Raw genomic sequence first — 22,631 nt, 5'->3', positions numbered from 1 at the left:
CAATCCTCGCCTCAATTAATTAGCTTGCTACACACTCCCTCGGAATAAACACTGCATTTGTTATTTTTCTCAAACCCGCAGTAGTCCAAAAGTGATATTTCTGTATTTCTGTATTTCTGTATGGGGTCCAACCAGAGTTTATATAAAGCCACCTTGTTAATATTATATTTGGTAATTATTAGCTGTCTCGTTGGTGATTTCTTGTATGTGCTTAGTTTGAGAAAGTTTTGATGGCTCTCTTTATTTAATCCAATGAAATTATAACTAATGTATATTTTTATTATTTAAATATAATGGTAATGCAGTATCTCTATTTTAAACACTTTAATGAGAGTGTGATTGTGTATAATATTTTTAAGTCTAAGAATATAATATTATAAACTCTATTAGTAGAGTACAAATTAAAAAAGGTATTAAAACCACTTAGTGAACTGAATCTGATATGGCAAACAAAGTACATTAAATATAATTTCAACCTAAGGAGCAAGGGTGCAATCACTATCACTATGTTTTACAAGGACTGCTATTACCCTATAAAACCAAACAGGTTGTGTTTCTGTTACATTCAAAACAAGGCAAAAGCAAAGGAGGACTTCCTAGAGAGGCAAAGCAATGAGGCCACCAAGTTCTTCCATCCACTTTCTCCTTCAAATTCTTCTTGTCTTTCTACTGCACAGACCCAGCTTTGCATTGAAAAAGGTGAGGCATTGCAATTTGCAATCTTGAAAAAGATAAATAAAACTGGAAAAAGATCTAATCCTTGCACTGCACCATTTTAATTGTAGTCATATGTGGTGTACTTGGGAGCCCACTCACACAAGCCAGAATTATCCTCAGTTGACTTCAATCAAGTTACACAGTCCCACCATGAGTTTCTGGGATCTTTCTTAGGAAGGTAAGATAAAAAAAAATGCAATTATAACATCTTAACTCACATATGGTACAATTTATTACCTATTGAAATTGTTTGAGTTTGCTTCTTTTTTGTAGTTCTAATACAACCAAGGACTCCATCTTTTACTCATACACAAGGCACATCAATGGTTTTGCTGCAATTTTGGAAGAAGAAGTAGCTGCTGAGATATCAAGTAAGAACCAAGAACCTTATCCTCTGCTTAGTTCCTCTGTTTTCTCTCCTCTGTGCTTCCTTTTTCTCATTGTGTACTTATACCCTTTTGTCCATACTGCTTCTAGAGCACCCCAAAGTGTTGTCAGTGTTCGAGAACCGTGGGAGAAAGCTACACACCACTCGATCATGGGATTTCATGGGGCTAGAGCATAATGGGGTGATCCAATCCAACTCAATCTGGAAGAAAGCCAGATTTGGTGAGGGTGTCATCATTGGAAACCTGGATACAGGTTAGTTTTCCTGATTTATGTGTTTTAAAACTCTTGCTATTCTTTTCAAATTGGTCAGCAACACCTTTGAATTAACGGGGTTTGATTATTATTATTATGGTTTAATCTAGATCGTTGACTTATACATGTGGAACATACTCAAAGTAGTTATCTCATCGTATCTCTATCCCCCACCACCAATCCAGAGTTTGATCATTTCAAAAAAGTTGATTTCATAACATTAGTTTATTATTAATTTGAATCTTGCCGGCAATGGGTTGTTAGACTAGTTCTTTTCCACACCCTAAGTATGAATGTTCACGAACCATCTTGAAGAAATAGACTAATTGCATTAATCTCGTGTGATTAGCTATAACTACACTTACATTATTTTTATACAGTAATTATACTCATAAAGCATAATTAACACCAAAATGAAATGGACAAACATGATATAATATGGTTAGAACATAACTTTATCCCTTAAATATATGTTAAAAAATATATGTTAGAAAAAGTCAATTTCGTAAATCGATTTCAGTATTTTAAGAGATTAACTTTCGATCCAGTAATATCCTGAATCATCCAAAAAAAAGTTAATACTAAAATGAAATAAGATGAAAGCAATTATTTCTAAAGAAATTGCAAAACTTTTTGTGGTTAGATTACACTGTATAGAAAATGTTTGGTGATAAATGATGGAGTAGTCGACTTTCAGTCGATTTATCACAAACGGACCACCTTTAGAAAGGCAACATGGACAATCAGGCATCTTGTCATTTGTCTGTTGTATATATTAGAATTATAATTAGAATTTTGTTACAATAGTGGGTTTATACTACTCCATTAGATGTTCATTATTTTAAATAATTAAAAAGTTATAAATATATGTTATAAAATTCAGTCTGTGTTTATTTTGTGATGCAGAAGGTTGGTCATAAATCATACTTAGATTGGGACAAAAGTATATGTTATGACTTCTGTTCATAACGATAGGACTAAAATAAATAAACAAATAAAAAAGGGTGGGCTTATTCTGTGAGGTGGGGGCTAACAATGGTGCCAAGGTGGGGATAGTCCAAGGAAGTCATGATAAGCTCACCAATAAGAAAATTGATGAGTGCATACATCAGCTTCATTTTCAAAATGCTCCCCAAACTGTAGGCGTGAAAAGTGGGTGGGGGCAATGAAAACTAAAAACAGGACCATGATCATGCTAGATTTGGATGAGAGTGAGGGAGAAGGGGTAGAAGTAGAATCTCCGTTTTACAATATGCTTATCTTATTTTGACCACACTTTTCTCTCTTTTGCTCCCACCGCATTACTGCTAGGTGTTTGGCCTGAATCAAAGAGCTTTAGTGAGGAAGGCTTGGGACCAATTCCATCAAAGTGGAGAGGAATCTGTCATAACGGAATTGATCATACTTTTCACTGCAACAGGTACCATCTTCCTTAGACTCTGTTGGGATATTGATAAAACTAAATAAAAATCAAATGAAAGTATTAAAAAAAATATTGATTATTGAGAATATTATAGAAGTTAAAACAAATCATAAGTAACATAATTTTCCACGTCTCATTAAAAATATTTTTCTTTTAAACTTTTTAATCTGTGTCTCAAAACCACTTATTTGTATTTGCTTTTAATATTTTCTTAGTCATCTGTAATGCATCATAAATGTTTCTTACCTAATTGTTTAACTTCTGCAGCCCTGTGCCTAAGGGCACATATATATACCCTTCTTTGAATTGGCACTCTTTATTAGTTGACTACTACAATGAAAGGATTAAACACTCAAGTACATTCCTTTGAAAGCAGCAAAGTTTCAGAATTCAAACATGTGTTTTTTCGTTATCTTATTGTTTTATTCTACTGTTTTCACACCAATGAATTAATGAGATTACAAATAAGGGCAGCAATTTCTCACCGCCAACTAGGGGATGATTTCGCTCGCGTCCCGTGGCTCAATCTTTCAATGTTGACTACATGATTTTGTTATAAATTAAAGAAATAATGATTTTTTTTTAAGAAAATATAGTTTTTTTCATCAAACTATTATTTTATTTTAAAATTATTTAATTATTATTCAATGCTAAAAGTTTTTTTTTTTAATTATAAAGACTTTTAAAAAAATCAAACGAACCAACATTGGAAATTTATGGAGATTGATAGATTGAATGTAAACCTGGTCATTATATTATTGTCATTTTATATCTAAGAATTTTTTTAAAAACTCTTAATTTGAATTCCTCTCTCCGTGTCAAGTAAAAGGATATGGCCTTGTTAGAGAAGAAGACTATTTTGAAAAATATTAATAATAAAATATTTTAAATACATTATTTATTATTAGTTAAAATTTATTAAAAATCATTAATTATTCTGTTTCTTGCCTTTCATTCAGCAATTTTATAATTTTTAATAAATGTTAACTAATATCATATTGAATATAAGTAAAAAAAAAATCATTGTGTGTCAATATCAAATATAAATAAATCTCAATTAATTTTGTTTTATTTAATAAGAACATTATGAAAATATTATTTGTTTAATTGAGTTTTATTTTCAGTGATTTTTTATATTAAGTTCTAAGGGAGGATGATTTAGAAAAAGAATATTTTAAATAAAATTTATATAATTAAATGATTCTAACTAATTTTTTTATTAAAATAAATTATTCTCCTTCTTATATTCAAGATTAAAGGAAGTAAAAGAAAAAGTTATCTTAGAGAATATGTTACTAATCCTTTTGTAACCATGAAGTACAACAATCATTGGTTGAATTTAGCATTTTTCTTATTTATCCAACCAATTATTGAGGGCTACTCCTGATGAAAGACATATGACATTAACTTCAAATTTGTACACACTATTGTTGTTTTTTATTTTTCTCCTTAGTCTATGTTCCTTCCACCCATACACACTCTGAAGGTCAGCATTTTCCATATAATACAACAATCTTTGCTCCAATTTAGTGAAGCAAATATGGGGCCCACTCACGCTAAATAATGCAGGAAGCTAATAGGGGCAAGGTACTTCAACAAGGGCTACGCCTCAGTGGCGGGCCCCCTTAACTCCTCCTTTGACTCGCCACGTGACAACGAGGGCCACGGGACCCACACCCTATCCACAGCTGGCGGGAACATGGTCGCACGTGTCAGCGTCTTCGGCCAGGGCCACGGCACAGCCAAGGGTGGCTCACCAATGGCACGTGTGGCAGCCTACAAGGTCTGCTGGCCCCCCGTCGCCGGCGACGAGTGCTTCGACGCCGATATCTTGGCAGCCTTCGACCTCGCCATCCACGACGGCGTCGATGTCCTCTCCCTCTCGCTCGGTGGCTCGGCCTCCACGTTTTTCAAGGATAGTGTTGCCATCGGATCCTTCCATGCCGCCAAACATGGCATTGTGGTGGTTTGCTCCGCTGGCAACAGTGGGCCTGCGGATGCCACTGCGGAAAATCTTGCACCCTGGCATGTTACGGTTGCTGCCAGCACCATGGATCGACAGTTCCCCACTTACGTTTTCCTTGGTAACAATATCACCTTCAAGGTTTGTCTCTTTCCCACACTCTTTTTTTTTTTTTTTTAATGGAAATTTTGGAAGAGTTTAACTTTATCCACCTTGAGTGTAATTTTTATTTTTTACAATGTAGTTCTATAGTCCCTTAAATGTTTATAACAGACTAAGTTAGCCCTTATCTCACTTTATCATATCAAGATAATTTGGTGATATGTGGCATTGTAAGAGATTTCACGTAAAATAAAATGGACACTTGTCATGTCAGTCAAAATTAATATTATTAGTGCAAAAAATGATGGAAAAACTACTTTGATCTAGGAGTTACTTTTAATATATAAACATTATCAGCTGACTCAATATTCTTGTACATTGCTTGATTTGAAGGGCGAAAGCCTATCAGCTACGATATTGGCACCCAAGTTCTACCCAATTATTAAAGCTACAGATGCTAAATTGGCGAGTGCAAGAGCTGAAGATGCGTAAGTATAAAAAAGAAATAAATTGAAAATTCGTTATAGTCATCAGTTGTTGAATGATCATTTGGCATAATTAACATAGTACTGGATTCGGTAAATAAAAGATTTATGTGCATGCAGGGTGCTGTGCCAGAATGGGACCCTGGATCCCAACAAGGTGAAGGGAAAGATCGTGGTGTGTCTCCGAGGAATAAATGCAAGAGTGGACAAGGGAGAGCAAGCTTTTCTTGCTGGTGCTGTGGGAATGGTCCTTGCTAATGACAAGACTACTGGGAATGAAATTATAGCTGATCCTCATGTCCTTCCTGCTTCTCATATCAATTTTACTGATGGCAGTGCTGTCTTTACTTACATCAACTCAACCAAGTAAGATATTTACCAGTCTAGTCGGCCACTTATTAATACCAATTCATGCTATGCCTTAAGTTATGCCTACTTTGGGGTTTGCACTATACTATTGTTATTATACTTACAATTTATGGTCAAATAAGTAGAGGAAGCAATTCTAGTTTTTTGTGATTGTTATCTTTTGAGCTATATAAAGATCCCGAAAGGATAATCATCAATTTCAGTTTTTCAACTTGACTACTTGAAATTTATATATTGCTAGGTTCCCAGTGGCATATATTACACATCCAAAGACTCAGTTGGATACTAAGCCAGCCCCGTTTATGGCAGCCTTTTCATCAAAAGGACCAAATACTATCGTGCCCGAGATCCTAAAGGTGACATTACTCACTAAGTGTAATTTGGCTTGAAACTTGTTGTAATGTGTTAGATATCTAACAATCTTAATTTGTCCAATATATTCAGCCTGATATCACTGCACCAGGGGTGTCAGTTATAGCGGCCTATACTGAAGCCCAAGGACCAACCAATCAAGTGTTCGACAAACGCAGGATTCCATTTAACTCAGTTTCAGGCACATCAATGTCATGCCCTCACGTTTCAGGCATTGTGGGACTGTTGAGAGCCTTATATCCTACGTGGAGTCCTGCTGCTATTAAATCAGCAATCATGACCACGGGTGAGTGAGATGCTCTTCAAGTTTCTCACGCTTCAAATCCTTTTTATTTTAAGCCAATCTACAATAAAATGTCCCAGAAATATAAAGCTTAGATATATACATATAGAAAGTAGCTTAGATATATACATATAGAAAGTAACTTAGATATAGTTTCTTAAATTCTGCTAGTGTTAATAAAGGTTTTCATTAAAAGATTGTGCAAGGTGAAACTCTAATTCTAATTAGAAAACAGCGATTACAGTACCTAAGAAACTATATGTAAGATTATGAGGGGAGATGAAACTCCAATTCTAATTGGAGAACGACACCAATAGTATCTAAGGAACTGTATCTAAGTTGTTATCCATACATATATAGAAAGCAACTTTGATTAGTGAGGTTAAAGTAGCTATCAAAAGTTGATGATTTGTCCTCTGCTACTTTCAGCTACAACACTAGACAATGAGGTGGAGCCACTACTGAATGCTACTGATGGCAAGGCAACACCATTCAGTTACGGGGCAGGACATGTTCAACCAAACAGAGCAATGGATCCCGGGCTAGTTTATGACACAACAATTGATGATTACCTCAACTTCTTATGTGCTTTAGGTTACAATGCGACACAGATCTCAGTGTTCACAGAAGGTCCATATCAATGCCGCAAGAAATTTAGTCTCCTCAACCTGAACTATCCCTCAATCACAGTCCCAAAACTCTCTGGGTCAGTGACAGTTACAAGGAGATTGAAAAATGTTGGCTCTCCAGGGACGTACATTGCTCATGTTCAAAACCCGCATGGAATCACCATTTCTGTGAAGCCAAGCATCTTGAAGTTCAAAAATGTTGGTGAAGAGAAGAGCTTTAAAGTAACCTTCAAGGCCATGCAAGGAAAGGCCACAAATAACTACGTATTTGGAAAACTGATATGGTCAGATGGCAAGCATTACGTCACGAGTCCAATAGTTGTGAAGGCCCTCTTAACTAGAAATTGAAGTAATTGATGCAATTTAGCTCATTTTCATTTCTAATTGATTGGTAGCCTATTCTAAATTGTATGATATATCTTCCAAACTAGGGCTTCTTTGAGAGTTATCTCTGACATTGATTGATAACAAAGAAACCAGCAAGTGGCTTTCTTTGGGTGTACTTTTACTATGATTCCAAGGAGAAATAAAACCTAACACGTTCATTCTCCTCCTAGATATAAAATCTGGGAAGTTTCTTATTCTAATCATATTTCAAGCCTTACTTGTTGGCATTAAGTTTCTTACATGGCATGTTAAAACCTCATGTTGTAGTCTATGATGTAAGAATATTGGTTCTTAGTTCAATTTGTGTTGAGAATATTGCACACATAAAGTTTTGACTTTGTAGTAACGAAGTGAGGAACTATGATATGAAATATTTAATATGTAAAATGTTGAATATATGATCTGCGATTGATTTAGATTTGTTTAAATGTGATAATTTGTGGGTTGAACATGTTGAGTCAAATTCCTGAGTACAATGTGTTTTCAATGACAACAAACCCCCTCAACAAGATAAAAAAATAGCAAGCTTTCTTAACCTGATTATTTTGCTAAGCGAGCAGTATAGTACAGAAAGACAACCCACCTACGGTGAAAATGCATCGAGTGCCTTCTGGGTCTGTAGAAGTTCAATTCAATCTAATTGATTATATTTACTGGACTGATCCTCCCTTTTTTCTTCCCAGAACTTTTTGGTTCCTTAAATGATATTTTAGTTTTTAATTGTAATTCTTGCAATGATAGAAATCATTAGAGATAAGATGTGTGTTTTAGGACGCTGAGTGAGCAAAAAAATCCCACGCCTCTAATGAGGGGAGAAACGAGCCCTTTAGTGGCTGATTCAGATTGCATCAATTAAATTAGTTCAACAACCACAAAGCAATAGCTGCTCACTTCATTCCTATGTACATTTTAATGGCTTTAAGCAGGCTTTCTTACATTGGATCCATTTAATAATCCATTGGCATTGAGTACATGAGCAAAAATAAGAAACTAGAGGCAGCAGATATGGGATTGGGAAAATTGTCAAAAAGATGTTGGAAGTAAGTTGAAAAGTCACGCTGTATAATTATTAATGAACGTCTTGTTATTTTTTTGCTTCTACCGATTAACTCTTGATGCATAATCTCTTTCCAAGAGGAGCGTGAGGAACTTACTACACCGAGAAGACGTTGAAGTGATGCACCGAGAATCAATTCAGTAATTAGACAATGAAAACACCACAATAAGAATTTGAGTTAAAGTTACAAAAGTCAAATAAACATCAATCCTCAAAGAAAATTTCATTATCTACAATAGGTTACAGGATTACGTTAACCTCATAATCTGCCAGAGGGGTATTATCAGTTTATCACAATTAGACATGGAGCATTTTGGTTTTCAAATAGGGGGGGAGAGGCATTGGACATTGAGGCATAAGAAAGACGATAGATTTATTTGGATAATTTTATTTTTTTTTTTTTTTTTGCTTAAATCAACTAAAACTCGTGGTTGTTAAGAATTAAGATGTTCTGTTGAGCAATATTTTGAAGATGAAATCATGAAACATACTACTACTAGCTTGTGAGGAAAAGAAAGAAAGCACATGTATTATTTCAATTGTTAATATGAAAAAAATATGATCAATCAGGGTAACAAAAACATGAAATCAAAGACAAAGAAATTTCAAACTTTTGAATTGAAACACCATCACGATAAACCCTACCCCTCCCAGAATGGAAGACACTTATTTCCTTTTTCTCCATTTCTGCCCTTTGTGCCGAACTTTGAGTGACACAATTAAGTAGAGAGCGTTATGATTGAACCTAATCCTTGTACTTCATTTCAGATACCAGGAAGCCAGGCATGTCAAATGTGGCAGAGAACTTCTCAACATCAGCTTTGAGATCTTCAATGGCCTTGTTGTTGACGAGGCCCTTGTTGAAATCCTTGAGAAGTTTGCCATGCTCCTTCTGGATCTCCAGTGTGAGAGTCACAGCACGGTGAAGGAACTCACCAATCTGCTCAAAGTCCTTTTCAACCAAACCCCTAGAAGTCATGGCAGGGGCCCCTGTTCACACAAACTCCAATCAGGCATTCACCCATGATAAACAAAGTCACAGTCACACATTTAACTAACATCAGAGAAAAATACAGAAACAGGGGCAATAAAAAAAAGCATTTTTGTAATTAATACATCAAAATAATTCATTTTTAGGAATAAATATTAAAAACAAATAACAAAATGACCAATTAGTTTATAGTAATTGATTTGGCAATCATATTGCACAATCAAACAACTCGAAACTCATTAATAATGGCAGTCTGCAAGCTTAGCCCGATCTAATACACCATTGTTAAAGCACTAGAAAGTAAAAAAAACATCCTCAATGAAATTTCTTCCAATACTAATCTACAACTTACCAAGATACCTTGTACAAATGCATTAAAAAATCCACAAAACTTAGATGCAATCACTTTGGTGTTTTAAGCATTTTGTTCTCCAATCAAAATTAAAATTTTACTTCAATATATCCCAGGGCTCAACCCTGGACAGAAGGTGGAATATGCTAGCCTTTAATAGAAACTTTATTACTTACATTCCAATTCTGATAAGAGAACAGTACAAAATTTGGTAAGAAACTTCATCTAAGTTCTGTGATAAAAAAAATAAAATTAAGGATATAGTCCTAGACTTAGGAAATCATTATTTGATCTTAAAAATGAGATCTTGTTTTGAATTGAGTTAGTAAAGCAAGATCTGTATTCTAGCACATAAAAGAGAAATAAGTTGGTTACCAATTCGCACTCCACCGGGGGCCAAGGCACTGCTATCACCAAAAACTGCGTTCTTATTAACAGTAATGTTGCAGAGATCACAGAGTTTCTCCACCTTATTCCCTGCAAAGCAATAAACACAAGAAACGAGTCAGATTCAGATACATTGGCAACAAATAGAAATAAAAAAGCAGCGATCCAATCCTATATATATATTACCAGTCAATCCAAGAGGTCTGAGATCCCACAAGACAAGATGGTTCTCCGTGCCTCCAGTGACAAGACTGTACCCTTTCCCCATCAAGTAATTCCCAAGCGCAACGGCGTTGGCCTTAACCTGCTTGGCGTAGGCCTTAAACCCGGGCGACGCGGCCTGCTTCAGCGCCACGGCAAGAGCCCCGATCTGGTGGTTGTGGGGCCCACCCTGCAGCGAAGGGAACACCGCAAAGTTGATCTTGTCCTCGAAATCATAAACCGCGTTCTCCGGCTGCCCCTTCTTCGGCGGCTTCGGGCCCTTCCGGTAAAAGATCATCCCCGCCCGTGGACCCCGCAAGCTCTTATGCGTGGTGGTGGTCACAATGTCGCAATACTCGAAGGGGCTGTTCACTTCCTGCGCGGCCACAAGGCCGCTAGTGTGCGCCATGTCGCAGAGAAGCAATGCCCCGCACTTATCCGCAATTTCCCTGAAGCGTTTGTAGTCCCAATCGCGAGGGTAAGCGCTGCCACCGCAGATTATCAATTTGGGCCTGAAGTCTAGGGCTTTTTCCTCCAAGCGGTCGTAGTCGATGTAGCCGGTGGTGGAGTTTACTTTGTAAGGGAGGCTCTCGAAGTAAATGGAGGTGGCGGAGATCTTCTTGCCGCCGGAGGTGTAGTAGCCGTGGGTGAGGTGGCCGCCGGAGGGGAGATCCAGCCCCATGATGCGGTCGTGGGGGTTGAGGACGGCGGTGTAGGCGGCGAAGTTGGCAGGGGAGCCGGAGTAGGGCTGCACATTGACGCCCCAGGATTGGGCGTCGAGGTGGAAGGCCTGGAGGGCGCGTGAGCGGCAGAGGTTTTCGATCTGGTCGATGAATTCGTTGCCGCCGTAGTAGCGGTTGCCGGGCATGCCCTCGGAGTATTTGTTGGTGAGGGCGCTGCCGAGGGCCTCGATGACTGCGAAGGAGGTGAAGTTCTCGGAGGCGATGAGCTCGATGCCGCGGCATTGGCGGTGCTTCTCCTTCTCGATGAGGTCATGGATCTCGGGATCCACCGTCGCCAAGGGCGTGTTACCCCACACGCTCACTGGATCCATGAATGTTCAAGAGAGTGTTCTTGTGTTGCTTTGAGGTGGAATGCTAATGTGAGTGCCCAGTGCCTATGTGTGCGTCTTTAAAAGCTTTGCCACCGCCTGTCAAATGACCCTTGTAGCCTTTGCTTCCTTCTACCAACCACCTCTTCAATTCTTTCCTCTTTTTACATTTATAAATACCCTATTCAACATGTCAGATTAATAACTAGTTTCTGCTTAGTCCAACTTTCAAATATATAATTATATCAATTGGTCAGAGCCTAAATTTTATTATTTATAATAGTTTTATTGATTGAAGTAGAATTGTCTTCGATAGAAATACACATAATTTTCTTTTAAAATACAATTTGAATCTATTATGACAAGCCAACACCATAAACACGGTCTTACAAACAGAGTAGCTTCTTCCTCTTCCTAAACTTTTGCTGTGCATTTTTGGTAACTTTTTTCCCACTTATTACTTAATTGCCTTATAATATTTAGATTAATTTATAGTATGTTTGAAAACATGCTTCACAACCAATAAATCACGTTTTTAATGTGGAAAACGTAAAAGCAAAAATTATTAAATTTTATTTTGGTGTAAAAATTTATGTCCTAGCTTGTTCCAAACAGGATATTCGTGCGTTTGGTTGGGCTTTAGAGACTCCAATGTGTGTCAATTTCAAAGCATAAAATACTTGCTTCCACGGCATTCACATCTGTTAGGTAAATTTGCTTGTAGATGTGAATAAAATCATATCATTATTCGTAATGTTCTTGTATTTAATTTAATAACAACACATGAAACAATAGAGCAGTTTTAACTAAGACAACAACAAAACTTATTAAATTATGAAGGGTTAAATATGTTTTTGATATTTTATATTTATATATATATATATATATATATATATATATAATATGTTTTTGGCATCTGATATTTAATAGATTTTTTCTTTAAATTGGATTTTTAATATTTAAAATTTTTTATTTAAGATTCTTGTTATTAATCGAAATTCATTATCTGTGTTACGGAGGCATAGATATCCCACCTATGGTGTCACAAGTAATATTTGTCCGAAGGATTATAGGTAGAAAAGATGAAGGGTGATGATCCTCTTCCTTCTGGCTTTCTCTCTACTCATGTTCCTCTTCTCTCTCTCCCCTCTGCACCTTTTCTCCTCCTTCCACCACCCATTTCCATGTTCCCAATGCACAAACCTTGTTTCTGGCCTCCCTCGACCACTTCCTCACCCACGCTCAAACGTCACGAAACTCGACGACGCTGTTTTTTGCTCTGAGACGGACAGGCTGTACTCGGACACAAAGTCATCACCACCCCTCCAACCCCTTTCTTCCACCACCATTCTTCTTCTTCACCGTCACCAACAAAGTCATCACCACCACCCCCAAAACCACAACAACCCCAATCACAATCCCACTCAAACCCATAGCCAAGTGTCGTCATGAAACCCAACCAGCGAACTCAGCGGCGTCACTCGGCTCCAAAGGACAAGTTCTTCTTCTACAACAACAACAACATTCAATTGTCGCTGTGCAATACGAGGCTCTCGCTCTCTAATGCGAACTCTCAAATCTCCGTGTTCAAACCCAAGGTCGACGAGATCTTGCTCCTCACCGTTAACTCCTCCCGTTCGTCGTGGTTCGTTCTCTGTTGCTCTGTTTCGGTTCTCGATTTTGATTTTTGGAGAACAAATCGGCTTCGGTCCACTCTATCACTCGTGGAGAAACCGTCAAAGCTTTGTGTTTCAGAGTGACTTCGTGTTTCAGACTCGCCAGAATTGCGGTGTCACAATTGGGGGTTGCGAAAAATTGGGATAGGGAGAACAACAAGAACCTCGTGGGGTGGGTGGGTTTTAGAGGAACCACGCTCCTCACCGTTAACCTCGTGGGGACATGGATTTGATTTGTATAAAGTTATGGTTTAATTGGAATTTGGACTGATACTGGATGAACTCACCAACGGACTAATCACACTCCGAATCAGGTGTCAAAGATGGTGATTTTTAAAATAAAAAAATTGCTACATGAAGTCTCACTCAGATAAATATTGCACGTGGTATCACACTGACATGTTTATGTCTTCGGTTAATAGCCGCGTAAACATATAATAGATTTCGATTAACCGTGGCAACCTCCAACAAGAATTTTCAAATATTAAGAATTCAATTTAAAGGAAAAATTTATTAGAGATTAGATATCAAAAATAGAAAAGAACACCGATCTCGAATAGTGTTATTAGTGGGATTCTCTTTCTGCTGATTAAAAAAGGCAAAACAGTGGCTTGTGTTTAAAAGGTTTGCTGCTTGCACTCACACTCGTAGATTTAGAAGTTTATTTGTTATTAAACTAGTTAACTTAATTAGCTGATCAGTCAAGCACGGGAAGAGTTAAATTTGGAAAATGCTTACATCAAACTATATATCAAAGGCTTTTCATTCAAAAACAAGCATCAGCTTCACTTCTTAAACTTCAACTTAAGTTAAAGCACGAAATCCAATTGTTCAACATTTGACTGTGATGCCCTCATAGCATATGTACATTGTACGTCACTGCAAGATTTGCTTTTAGGTTTCATATTCAATTCTCAGTGTGACGTTGTTGGCAACGGGGTTGGTGAGGGCAATATAGCCAATTTATTCTCACCAAAATCACCAACCCTCTCTACTGCACTGATGCTGACGCTTTCCTTCCCCCCACACCTTGCTTCACTAACATGGGGATTGTTAATTTTTAGGTCTCTGATTATGACTGGGAACTACTAAATATTGTGATTTTTCCCCATCCAATAAATTTTGATTTATGAAATTCAGCCGCATAAATAATACTACAATAGGTCTATGGGATTAATTTTGATTTAACAATGAGGTGAATGTTCAGCAGACATGCATATTATGTTGTTGTTCATGGTGGCTGATTATCGCATGTGCAGGGGGCAAATCAACGGATTTGCATTATGGAAAGCCCGCTAGGTCTATGTTCATGTACATAAGACTTTCATCCTTGTTAGATACTTTAATAATTTATATTACAAAATGATATTTAAACCAATGAGTCAAAAGTATACTAAGTAATGTAAATCTTTGTCTTTTGTAGTACCTATGATAACTACAGCATATTCAGCCAAAACCACATCACAACCTCTTGTGTCTTCACTCTTTACCCCATAAATCAAAAGATATTTAATTAAGAACCTCTTGTGCACCCTCTAATGCACCTTTAAAATGACTTGATGTAACAAGCTTTTTATCCTTTAACTTTAATTAATTTAGTTTTTATCTTTTATTATATATATGTATCTTTTATATATTATTAGCATTTTAGTTCACGTACCTTTTTCACATTTTATACGTGAGCTATTTTAAAATCCATACCAGCTTCTATAAAAATATTTATCATTGTACACTTTACAGGCATACCAGTAACCAGTTTACTAATATTCAATTCAATGCAGTGAAATTATTTTTAAAATAAAGCCTTTTAAGCCACCCTACTCAGTTCTATAATCAGGAGAAATCTCGTAGAATCGTCAAGAGATGTTAATATGTTATCAATAATAATAAATAAAAAATCCAGGATGAGGAAAAAATCTGCCTACCAAACAACTTGAACAAATGTACATTTGGAGATTAAGCGGAACCACTCCACCAAGTTTGAACATTCCCCCAAACTCTACCAACATGGCCAAGAAAGTCGTAGTTCAAAATTTCTTAGTTCACTGACTAGGAAGATTTTTTTTTTAAGAAAAAATGTAAATTATATTAAACCCAAAATGATACAATAATAAATGGGACATATTCTGCAGTTAAAAAAAATCAAAAGTCTCCCTAATACAAGAAGACATATATCAATATGTTAAAACAGATGCAACAGGTATGCTTGTCTATACATAATAAACTTAATCTTGCATACTTCATAATTCCTTAAATCGCCCATTGGCCATTGCCGAAGCCATTTGTAAAGAGTCTTTCAATCACATATGTTATTTGCGGTTGGCACGTCCAACTTCTAAGTCCTCAATTACCTACCTGCAGTTTTTAATTAATTTCTGACTTACTTTATGATATTCACTAATGTTCTCATAATAATTCCGTGATATTTTTATTTAATTACAACGCCGGACAAACTGCATCTAGATCTAGGCTATATTAATATAAGCGTATTAATTGAGCAAATACCCAATTTTACGATGTACTCAAGCTATGCCAAAAGGTTGTTGATCAAGTTTATTTGTTTTAACTTTTAACATTAATTTGGTCATTGAATTGTTTTACTTCAATAATTACAAATTAATAATAATAGTTGGAACGGCCATTTGCATGAAAAAGAAAAGCGAAGGGCGAGCTACCTGAGTCCTATGATTTGAATTTTTTTTTCTTAAAAAATTATCCCTTTTTATAAATAGAGAACCCAAACAAAAATTAAGTAAATTTCAAACAATAATTTATACAATTATCAGAGTAAAAAGTTGCCCATATATTTTTTGAAGAAAAAGATATAGTTTGATACATGTTGTCATTATGAAGTAACTATTATGATCATTTGAAAAAGGTCATCACATCTCAGACAGCGGACAACAGAAACACATGATATTTCTTTCTTGGATGCATGGGTTTTTTTTTTTTGGTAACTAGTAATATTCTTTTAAATTTTAATCTATGAACATGTTCATTTTTCCAGCAGTACTGTACTTTACTTTTTAAAAAGAATTATTAATTATTATAATTCCCAAATCTTTTAGTTGTATATTAATTTATTTCCCGGGATCGCTCACTCTTTTGCTATGAATGCGAATAGAATGGCACTTTTTTCTTTTTGTTATTTTTTATTCTCTTTTCTTTAAAGAGGAACCAACCGACACAGGTTTTTCAAAGTCTTGAGCTGTACTTGTCTAGCAAGCTGGTAACGCAAAGCTAATATAAAAATGTCCTTAAAAAAAGTAATACAAAATGGTTTTTCAAGATAGGTGAAAATTAATTAACAAAAATATTTTTTAACTAATCATGATAATTTCATCTTAAAAAAAACTATTGAAATCCCACTTAGAAATTAAGATACAAGAGTATAGATTAAACGCATATTAATTTTTTATTGGAATTAATCCTATTTGAGTTGAACAGGATTTTTATGGGGAAAAAACTTTTCATTCAAGTATTAAAAGAGTCACATTCTCATTACTTGAATTTAAGATTATTGGTTAATCTAGAATAATTCTACATCAGCTAATCCATACGATCAGAGATACAAGGAGATTATATGTGTAACCTCGGAATGAGAGAAATTCAGAGGTTGTGTAAATATAAGATTGTAGAGCTGTGAATGACTTAAAGAAATTAATTGATATTACATGTATCAACAAGATCATCTACTTTTTAGTAGGTCATCACTTAAGAACTTTATAGTTAAGCGTGTTTTGGCTGATAATAGTTATATGATGAGTGACATTTTGGGAAGCTTCCCAAAAAGCATGTGAGTGAGAACAAAGTACGCTTCTCGTGTTGATTTGTGAGATTAATCATTGATCCTGAAAGCATACAAAACTAATAGTCGAAGTCTCAAAAATGACTACCTACGAAGAGTTCTAATCGATGAAGGGTTTTAACTAACAAAAATGTTGAGTGAAAGTGTTACCGCGTAAAGTGTCATAGTATAAGAGCCGCCGAAAAATAAAAAATTAGGAATGTTACAATATGCATGGGAGGACGTAGAAGAGAGGGGGGGAGGGGGAGAAGAGCACCCTAACCATTAACATACCTTGAGCCATAAAGTTTATCTCTATTAATACAAAATGTCCTCCAACTAGTCTTGCCACGTGTCCCCTCGATATTGGTTTTAGGGGGGACATGCACATGCATACGTGATATTGTCGATTTTGTACCAAGTATGATACTGTATGAATGCATCGTTGCAACTCTTTGATATGTTAGGAAACATAAGTTTCCTATCATGACGCCACATCCTAATGATTTAACGATCATGTTTAGTTGATAGTATCATGTTAATATAAATGTTGTCATAAAAAGATATTTATATCTTAAAAAGCTTCTCAGTTTAATAAACTAGAGTTGATTAGATGGACCAATGACAAATTTAAAGTATGTAAAATTTTAACCAATTTTTATGAACAAAATAAATTAATCTAAGAGTACCTCCATGTATCAATGTATATTCTCCATGTATCAATGTATATTTGAATTAAAGTTTGTAAACTTAAATTTATAAAGTGAGTTTGAAAAAATATCCCAAGTTTTATTTGTTTAAAAAGAGAGTTTTTAACCAAATTTTACTTTTAAACATACTTTTTGGAATATTTTAATGGCAAACTAATCATTTCCTTAGTAGTTGAAAAAAAATACTATAGAACATCAATGTGCAGTTGAGTTTTATAAAAGCTAATCCAAGAGGACCATTCACCCAAGAAGAAAGAAGGAAAAGACAGCGTGAGTACACTTGAATTTTGATGCGATTGCAACACGCCGAGTCGATCCAGGATTCGGTAAAATATCTTCTCAATAATTGTGAGTGTGCGGTGCCAATATTTTTGGTTGGTTAAAAAGGCCACATCCAATTAATCTCCATGACCGGGGACCACAGCTTGATTACTTATGTATGCTGGTTTGTTTCTTTTAGTTTATCGGAATGTTTTCAGACATGCACATTCACTTTCCTTGTGTCTTCCATTCACGATTCCTAGTTTTCTTTCATTTACAAGCAAATCACCGACGACAGACACCGACACACGTATATATTATTCATGGCGCTGGCGGAGGGTGTTGTTTCAGATTCACACTAAAAATTCTTTAAATTAATATTCGATAAATTAATAAATTTATCCGGTCCTGACTTTCGTGAATGTAAAAATTTGAAAAATTTAATAAAATAATAAGTTAATAATTTTTCGTGAGATCCCTTTATAATTTTCGGTCCCAAAAAAATCATAAATTAATAATTCATAGAAGCTGAAAAAAATATATTACACTCTATTGAAATATGATTAACAATTGTCTATTTTCCTTTAAAGTTCAAGTCTATTTGAAGCGCATCTCTAACTTTTCTTATTGCATCCAATAGCTCAGGTGTTGTATTTTTGTATTGTATCATAAAGTTGTGAAAAGTGTTCGACGTCATAAGTGTTTCCTTTCGCGTAATAGGCTCTAAAGATACCGTATCATTTTCATTGTTATCCTCTGCATTGTTCTCAATGATAGTATCCACGATATCTTCTAAACTCTGAACCTCCAAACATGTTGTATTTTCACCTGGGTAGTTCATTAGATTGTCAATATCCATCTTATTACGATAGCCATATTGATTGATCATAGTCTCGAGGTCTTGAGTTTCTTCATCAAAAGTGGATTCATCCAAATTTCTTGCAACGTCACTAGCTGAACGAATTTTACAGTGTCGAAAGAAATTCGCTATTGTTTCTTTTCGAACATCTATCGTCCAAGCTGGGATTGCCAAATTGATAGCATCAAGGACATTTATCTTCCTTGGATCAGATTGTCCCACCTCACAACCTTCCAATATTTTGCGATAAAACCTTTTACGGTAATGCATCTTGAAAGCTCTTATTATCCCAACATCGCAAGGTTGAATCTTTGATGTCATGTTGGGTGGCAAGAAAAACAACTCAACATTTTTTAGCCCTTCAATATTTCTTGGATGTGCTGGACAATTATCCACCACAAGTAGAACTCTTCTACCATGCATCATTTGGTCAAATGAATGAACATATTCATCAAAAAGCACACTAGTCATCCATGCTTTTTTGTTAGCTCGATACTAACAATCCAAGTTATTCATGTTGACATTCTTGAAGCAATGAAGCTTTGCAAATTTCCCAATAATCCATAGAGGGATTTTTTCAGAGCCATCTTCATTACAACAAATAACTACCATCAACCTTTCTTTATCTTGTTTTCTTCCTTCAAGTTGTTTTGTTGCCAGTGAATGATCAGCTTGTAGCCTATAAAACAACCCAGTTTCATCCATATTGAAAATATCTTTCATAGGAAACTGATCAATTTTCTCCTGAATCGATACCAATTTCTGCTCCATGTCTTGTACATCAACAGACCCACTCTCGCCAAAACAATGAAATGACTTTATGCCATGTCGGTGCTTGAATTTCCCAAGCCATCCTATAGAAAAGTTAAAATCTGAATCATCATGAGGGTACACGAGTTTCATTGTATCTCTTGCCTTCTGCAAAATTAATTCTCCTGTGATATTCACACGTTCTTGATGCTGAAGAAACCACTCATAAACAACCTTCTCCATGTCAGGATATTTTGCTGATTTGTGTCTTTTGATCTCTACTCTTCCCTTTTCTATTTCAACGGAGAGATAGTCATCTGACTGCTTAAGTGTGTTTGATATTGTTCCTTGACTAACTTTCAACTCAAATTTTCCCTGAAGCCATCTCTACAAGTCTTTTTGTGTGCTTGGAGGATTATCTTTCTTGTATTCACACAACTCCTTACGTATTTGATCTGACATAGTTGATTTTGCAACACCTTTTAAATGAGAAGCCATCTTGTGATATATGGTTTGAATACTCTAACACATTTATGTAATTTATATATGTCAAACTTGCTTAAGAATACATTGAACACATTTGTTTCTCTTATTTACATTTACTGTACTTCAAAAGTCATTATTGATTTCCATTGCATATGAACACAGTAGTTACTAATTTACGTTGAGTCCCAAGATTTGCTGCAACGTAATTCTAAGAGATATAAACTAATTTGTTTTTTTGTTTGATATGTATAATATAATTACTTAAAAACTCTTTAAATTAATAATTATTAATTTATCGATAAATTAATAATTCTCTAAATTAATAAATTTATCCAATCCTAACATTATTAATTTATAGAGTTTTAAGTATATTCTGATTTGGCATACACCAATACAAAATAGCAATTCAGATTTACGGTGACTCCATCTCCGGTAGTACATTATTAATACCAAGGTTTTAGGAGTTGACTCTTGCAACCATCTTTCATGCATCAAATATGTTTTTTTTATTATTATTTTATGTATTTTCAATAGTAAAATTATAAAAGAGATATATGAAGTTATTTATAATAATTGATTTGTATTTAAAATAATTCATTATTATGGATAAAATAAGAAAATAAAGTAACTAATATATAATAAATTCAATCATTTTTAATTATAAGATTCAAAATTTTATTTATATAATAAAAAAATTCCATACAAATAGTTTTTCATCACTTCCATAAATTATTGCAACATACTTTTTTTTCGAAGCAGCTTTTATCTTAGTGGGCAAATAGTTTTATACAAATCCGTATAATTTTATTATAAAAAGTAATTGATAATTTTACTGGAATAAGGTATGTTAGAATTACTTTTTACTAACATATTCAAATATAAAACATATTTATATAATAATTAACTAATTGTTAAACCTATATTTTGCACGGGTTGTTTATAAATAATAAAAATGTCATTTTTTTACAATATTAGTTATTATATAAAGGATATCAAAAAGAGAAAAAAGGCTTTTAACCTAAGCAATAAAACAAAATTTACACTTTATTAATTCCATTATAAAATATTTCAACAAAAATATTAAAATTTTATGATAAATAATCTATGTATTAATAATGTAAAGAGTTTTTACATTATTATTTAGTCACAAATAATTATATATAATTAATTTGTTAATTTTTACAATAATTATATTAAAAGTCATATTTATCACATTTTTAATTAGTTAATACTTAATAGTATAAAAAAATTACACTTTTTTATATGTATAAAACTTTTTATACTGATTATGCATAAAAATTAACTCAATTTTTGTTTTACTTATGTGTCATTTTATATTTTACACATCATTAAACATATGAAGATAGCATAATTATCAAATTTTTAACAAATAATTTATCTCCATCAAATAAACATTTTATAACATATATTTTGATACCTATATGTTGCATGCTATGATGTCCTTGAAATATTTATAATGTGAAATAAAAACATTGAAGATTGAAATGAGTCTTTTGTGTTTTATAATTTTAGAGAAACTTGGTTGATATCACAAAAAAATGCAAGACAAAAATAGCGTCAAATGAGTTTTAAAAGACTAAATGAGTAATTTAAACTAAAAATAAATAAATTCAATGGAATATAACCCATCATCCAGTGCCAAAAGACATGGGTACTACATATGCTCACTTTAGTGGCTATGGAACAAATGAACAACTATCAGTTCTTCCTTTTTCCGTTGTAGGCATAGAGACAAAGTTTACAAATTGATTGAAATCCCTATAATCATTTCCTCTACTCTTTCTTTTATTTGTGGCCACAGTCACACGGTAAACATTAGAATGAGGAAATAAAATCTCAATAAAAAAATCTGTCAATGATCGATTTCGTGAACTTGACCCACCCCATCAATGATTAATTTAATACTAAATACAGTTAAACAGCAAATTAGTAAGATTTTTACCAGCCTTCCCCTTCCTTCGTACCTGTCTACGCAAAATTACCTGACTTAGAGGAAAATGAATTTTCTAATGAATTACGTATCACAAGTTCTGTCTTTAACAAATCTCTTTTCATGTGTGCTAACCTACCTTACAAATCTCCAATTATATTCTCTACAGATACTAATACATGAAAACTTTTAGAACCTTTTGTAATAAAATAGATTCCATATACATAAAGAGGAATTAAACTTTGTTCAAGACATGGCTATTTGGTTTGGTGGTTTTTTATTTTTATTAAAAATAAAAAATAATAATGAAAATGTGTTTGATTGAATTTTTATTAAAAATATTTTTTCAAACGAATCAAAAATTAAAAACAATAAAGTTTTGTTTTCAGTTGAAATCAGAAACTTCATTTTTGGTAAAATAAAAACACGGTCAGTGATAATGAATATAATTTTAAGCAAATCTACAAATATATTTTTTTTTAAAAATACATTTTTAGTGTTTTTATTTTTTGACAATAGAAAATAAAAAATCAAATCAAACATATTTTTAGAATTCTAATATTTTAAAAATGAAAATAATTTTCAAAAAATAAAAACAAAAAATAATAAAAAATAAAAATACAAATCAAACACACCCTTACTTATTTATTAAATGTGTTAAATTATATTAATTATTACTATTTTTTATCATATAGGTAAAAAATTACGGTGTTTTTCAATCCATCGGATTAAAAATTAAT

The 22,631-nt window shown here is 34.1% G+C and overlaps 2 protein-coding genes and 1 pseudogene across 2 annotated transcripts; 1 reads left to right on the top strand and 2 right to left on the bottom strand.

The window, feature by feature from the left end:
• Nucleotides 1-493: 493 nt before the first annotated feature.
• LOC100794807 (subtilisin-like protease SBT5.3) lies at nt 494-7,569 on the top strand. The gene is made up of 11 exons (XM_003524137.5): nt 494-699; nt 786-895; nt 991-1,088; nt 1,195-1,359; nt 2,671-2,779; nt 4,352-4,886; nt 5,241-5,335; nt 5,453-5,698; nt 5,943-6,057; nt 6,146-6,359; nt 6,786-7,569. The coding sequence occupies exons 1-11, from the start codon at nt 613-615 to the stop codon at nt 7,331-7,333; spliced, it is 2,322 nt and encodes a 773-aa protein (XP_003524185.1). The 5' UTR covers nt 494-612; the 3' UTR covers nt 7,334-7,569.
• Nucleotides 7,570-8,933: 1,364 nt separating this feature from the next.
• Nucleotides 8,934-11,557, bottom strand: LOC100815417 (serine hydroxylmethyltransferase). The gene is made up of 3 exons (NM_001368764.1): nt 10,346-11,557; nt 10,148-10,249; nt 8,934-9,419 (listed from the first exon to the last, which is right to left on the bottom strand). The coding sequence occupies exons 1-3, from the start codon at nt 11,412-11,414 to the stop codon at nt 9,175-9,177; spliced, it is 1,416 nt and encodes a 471-aa protein (NP_001355693.1). The 5' UTR covers nt 11,415-11,557; the 3' UTR covers nt 8,934-9,174.
• A 6,862-nt stretch (nt 11,558-18,419) lies between these two features.
• On the bottom strand, nt 18,420-19,952 carry LOC100794291 (CENP-B homolog protein 2-like; annotated as a pseudogene).
• Between the last annotated feature and the right edge of the window lie 2,679 nt (nt 19,953-22,631).

This window comes from Glycine max, chromosome 5, assembly GCF_000004515.6.
Source record: "Glycine max cultivar Williams 82 chromosome 5, Glycine_max_v4.0, whole genome shotgun sequence".
Taxonomy (NCBI): domain Eukaryota; kingdom Viridiplantae; phylum Streptophyta; class Magnoliopsida; order Fabales; family Fabaceae; genus Glycine; species Glycine max.
This window is presented reverse-complemented; position numbering and strand designations above follow the sequence as displayed.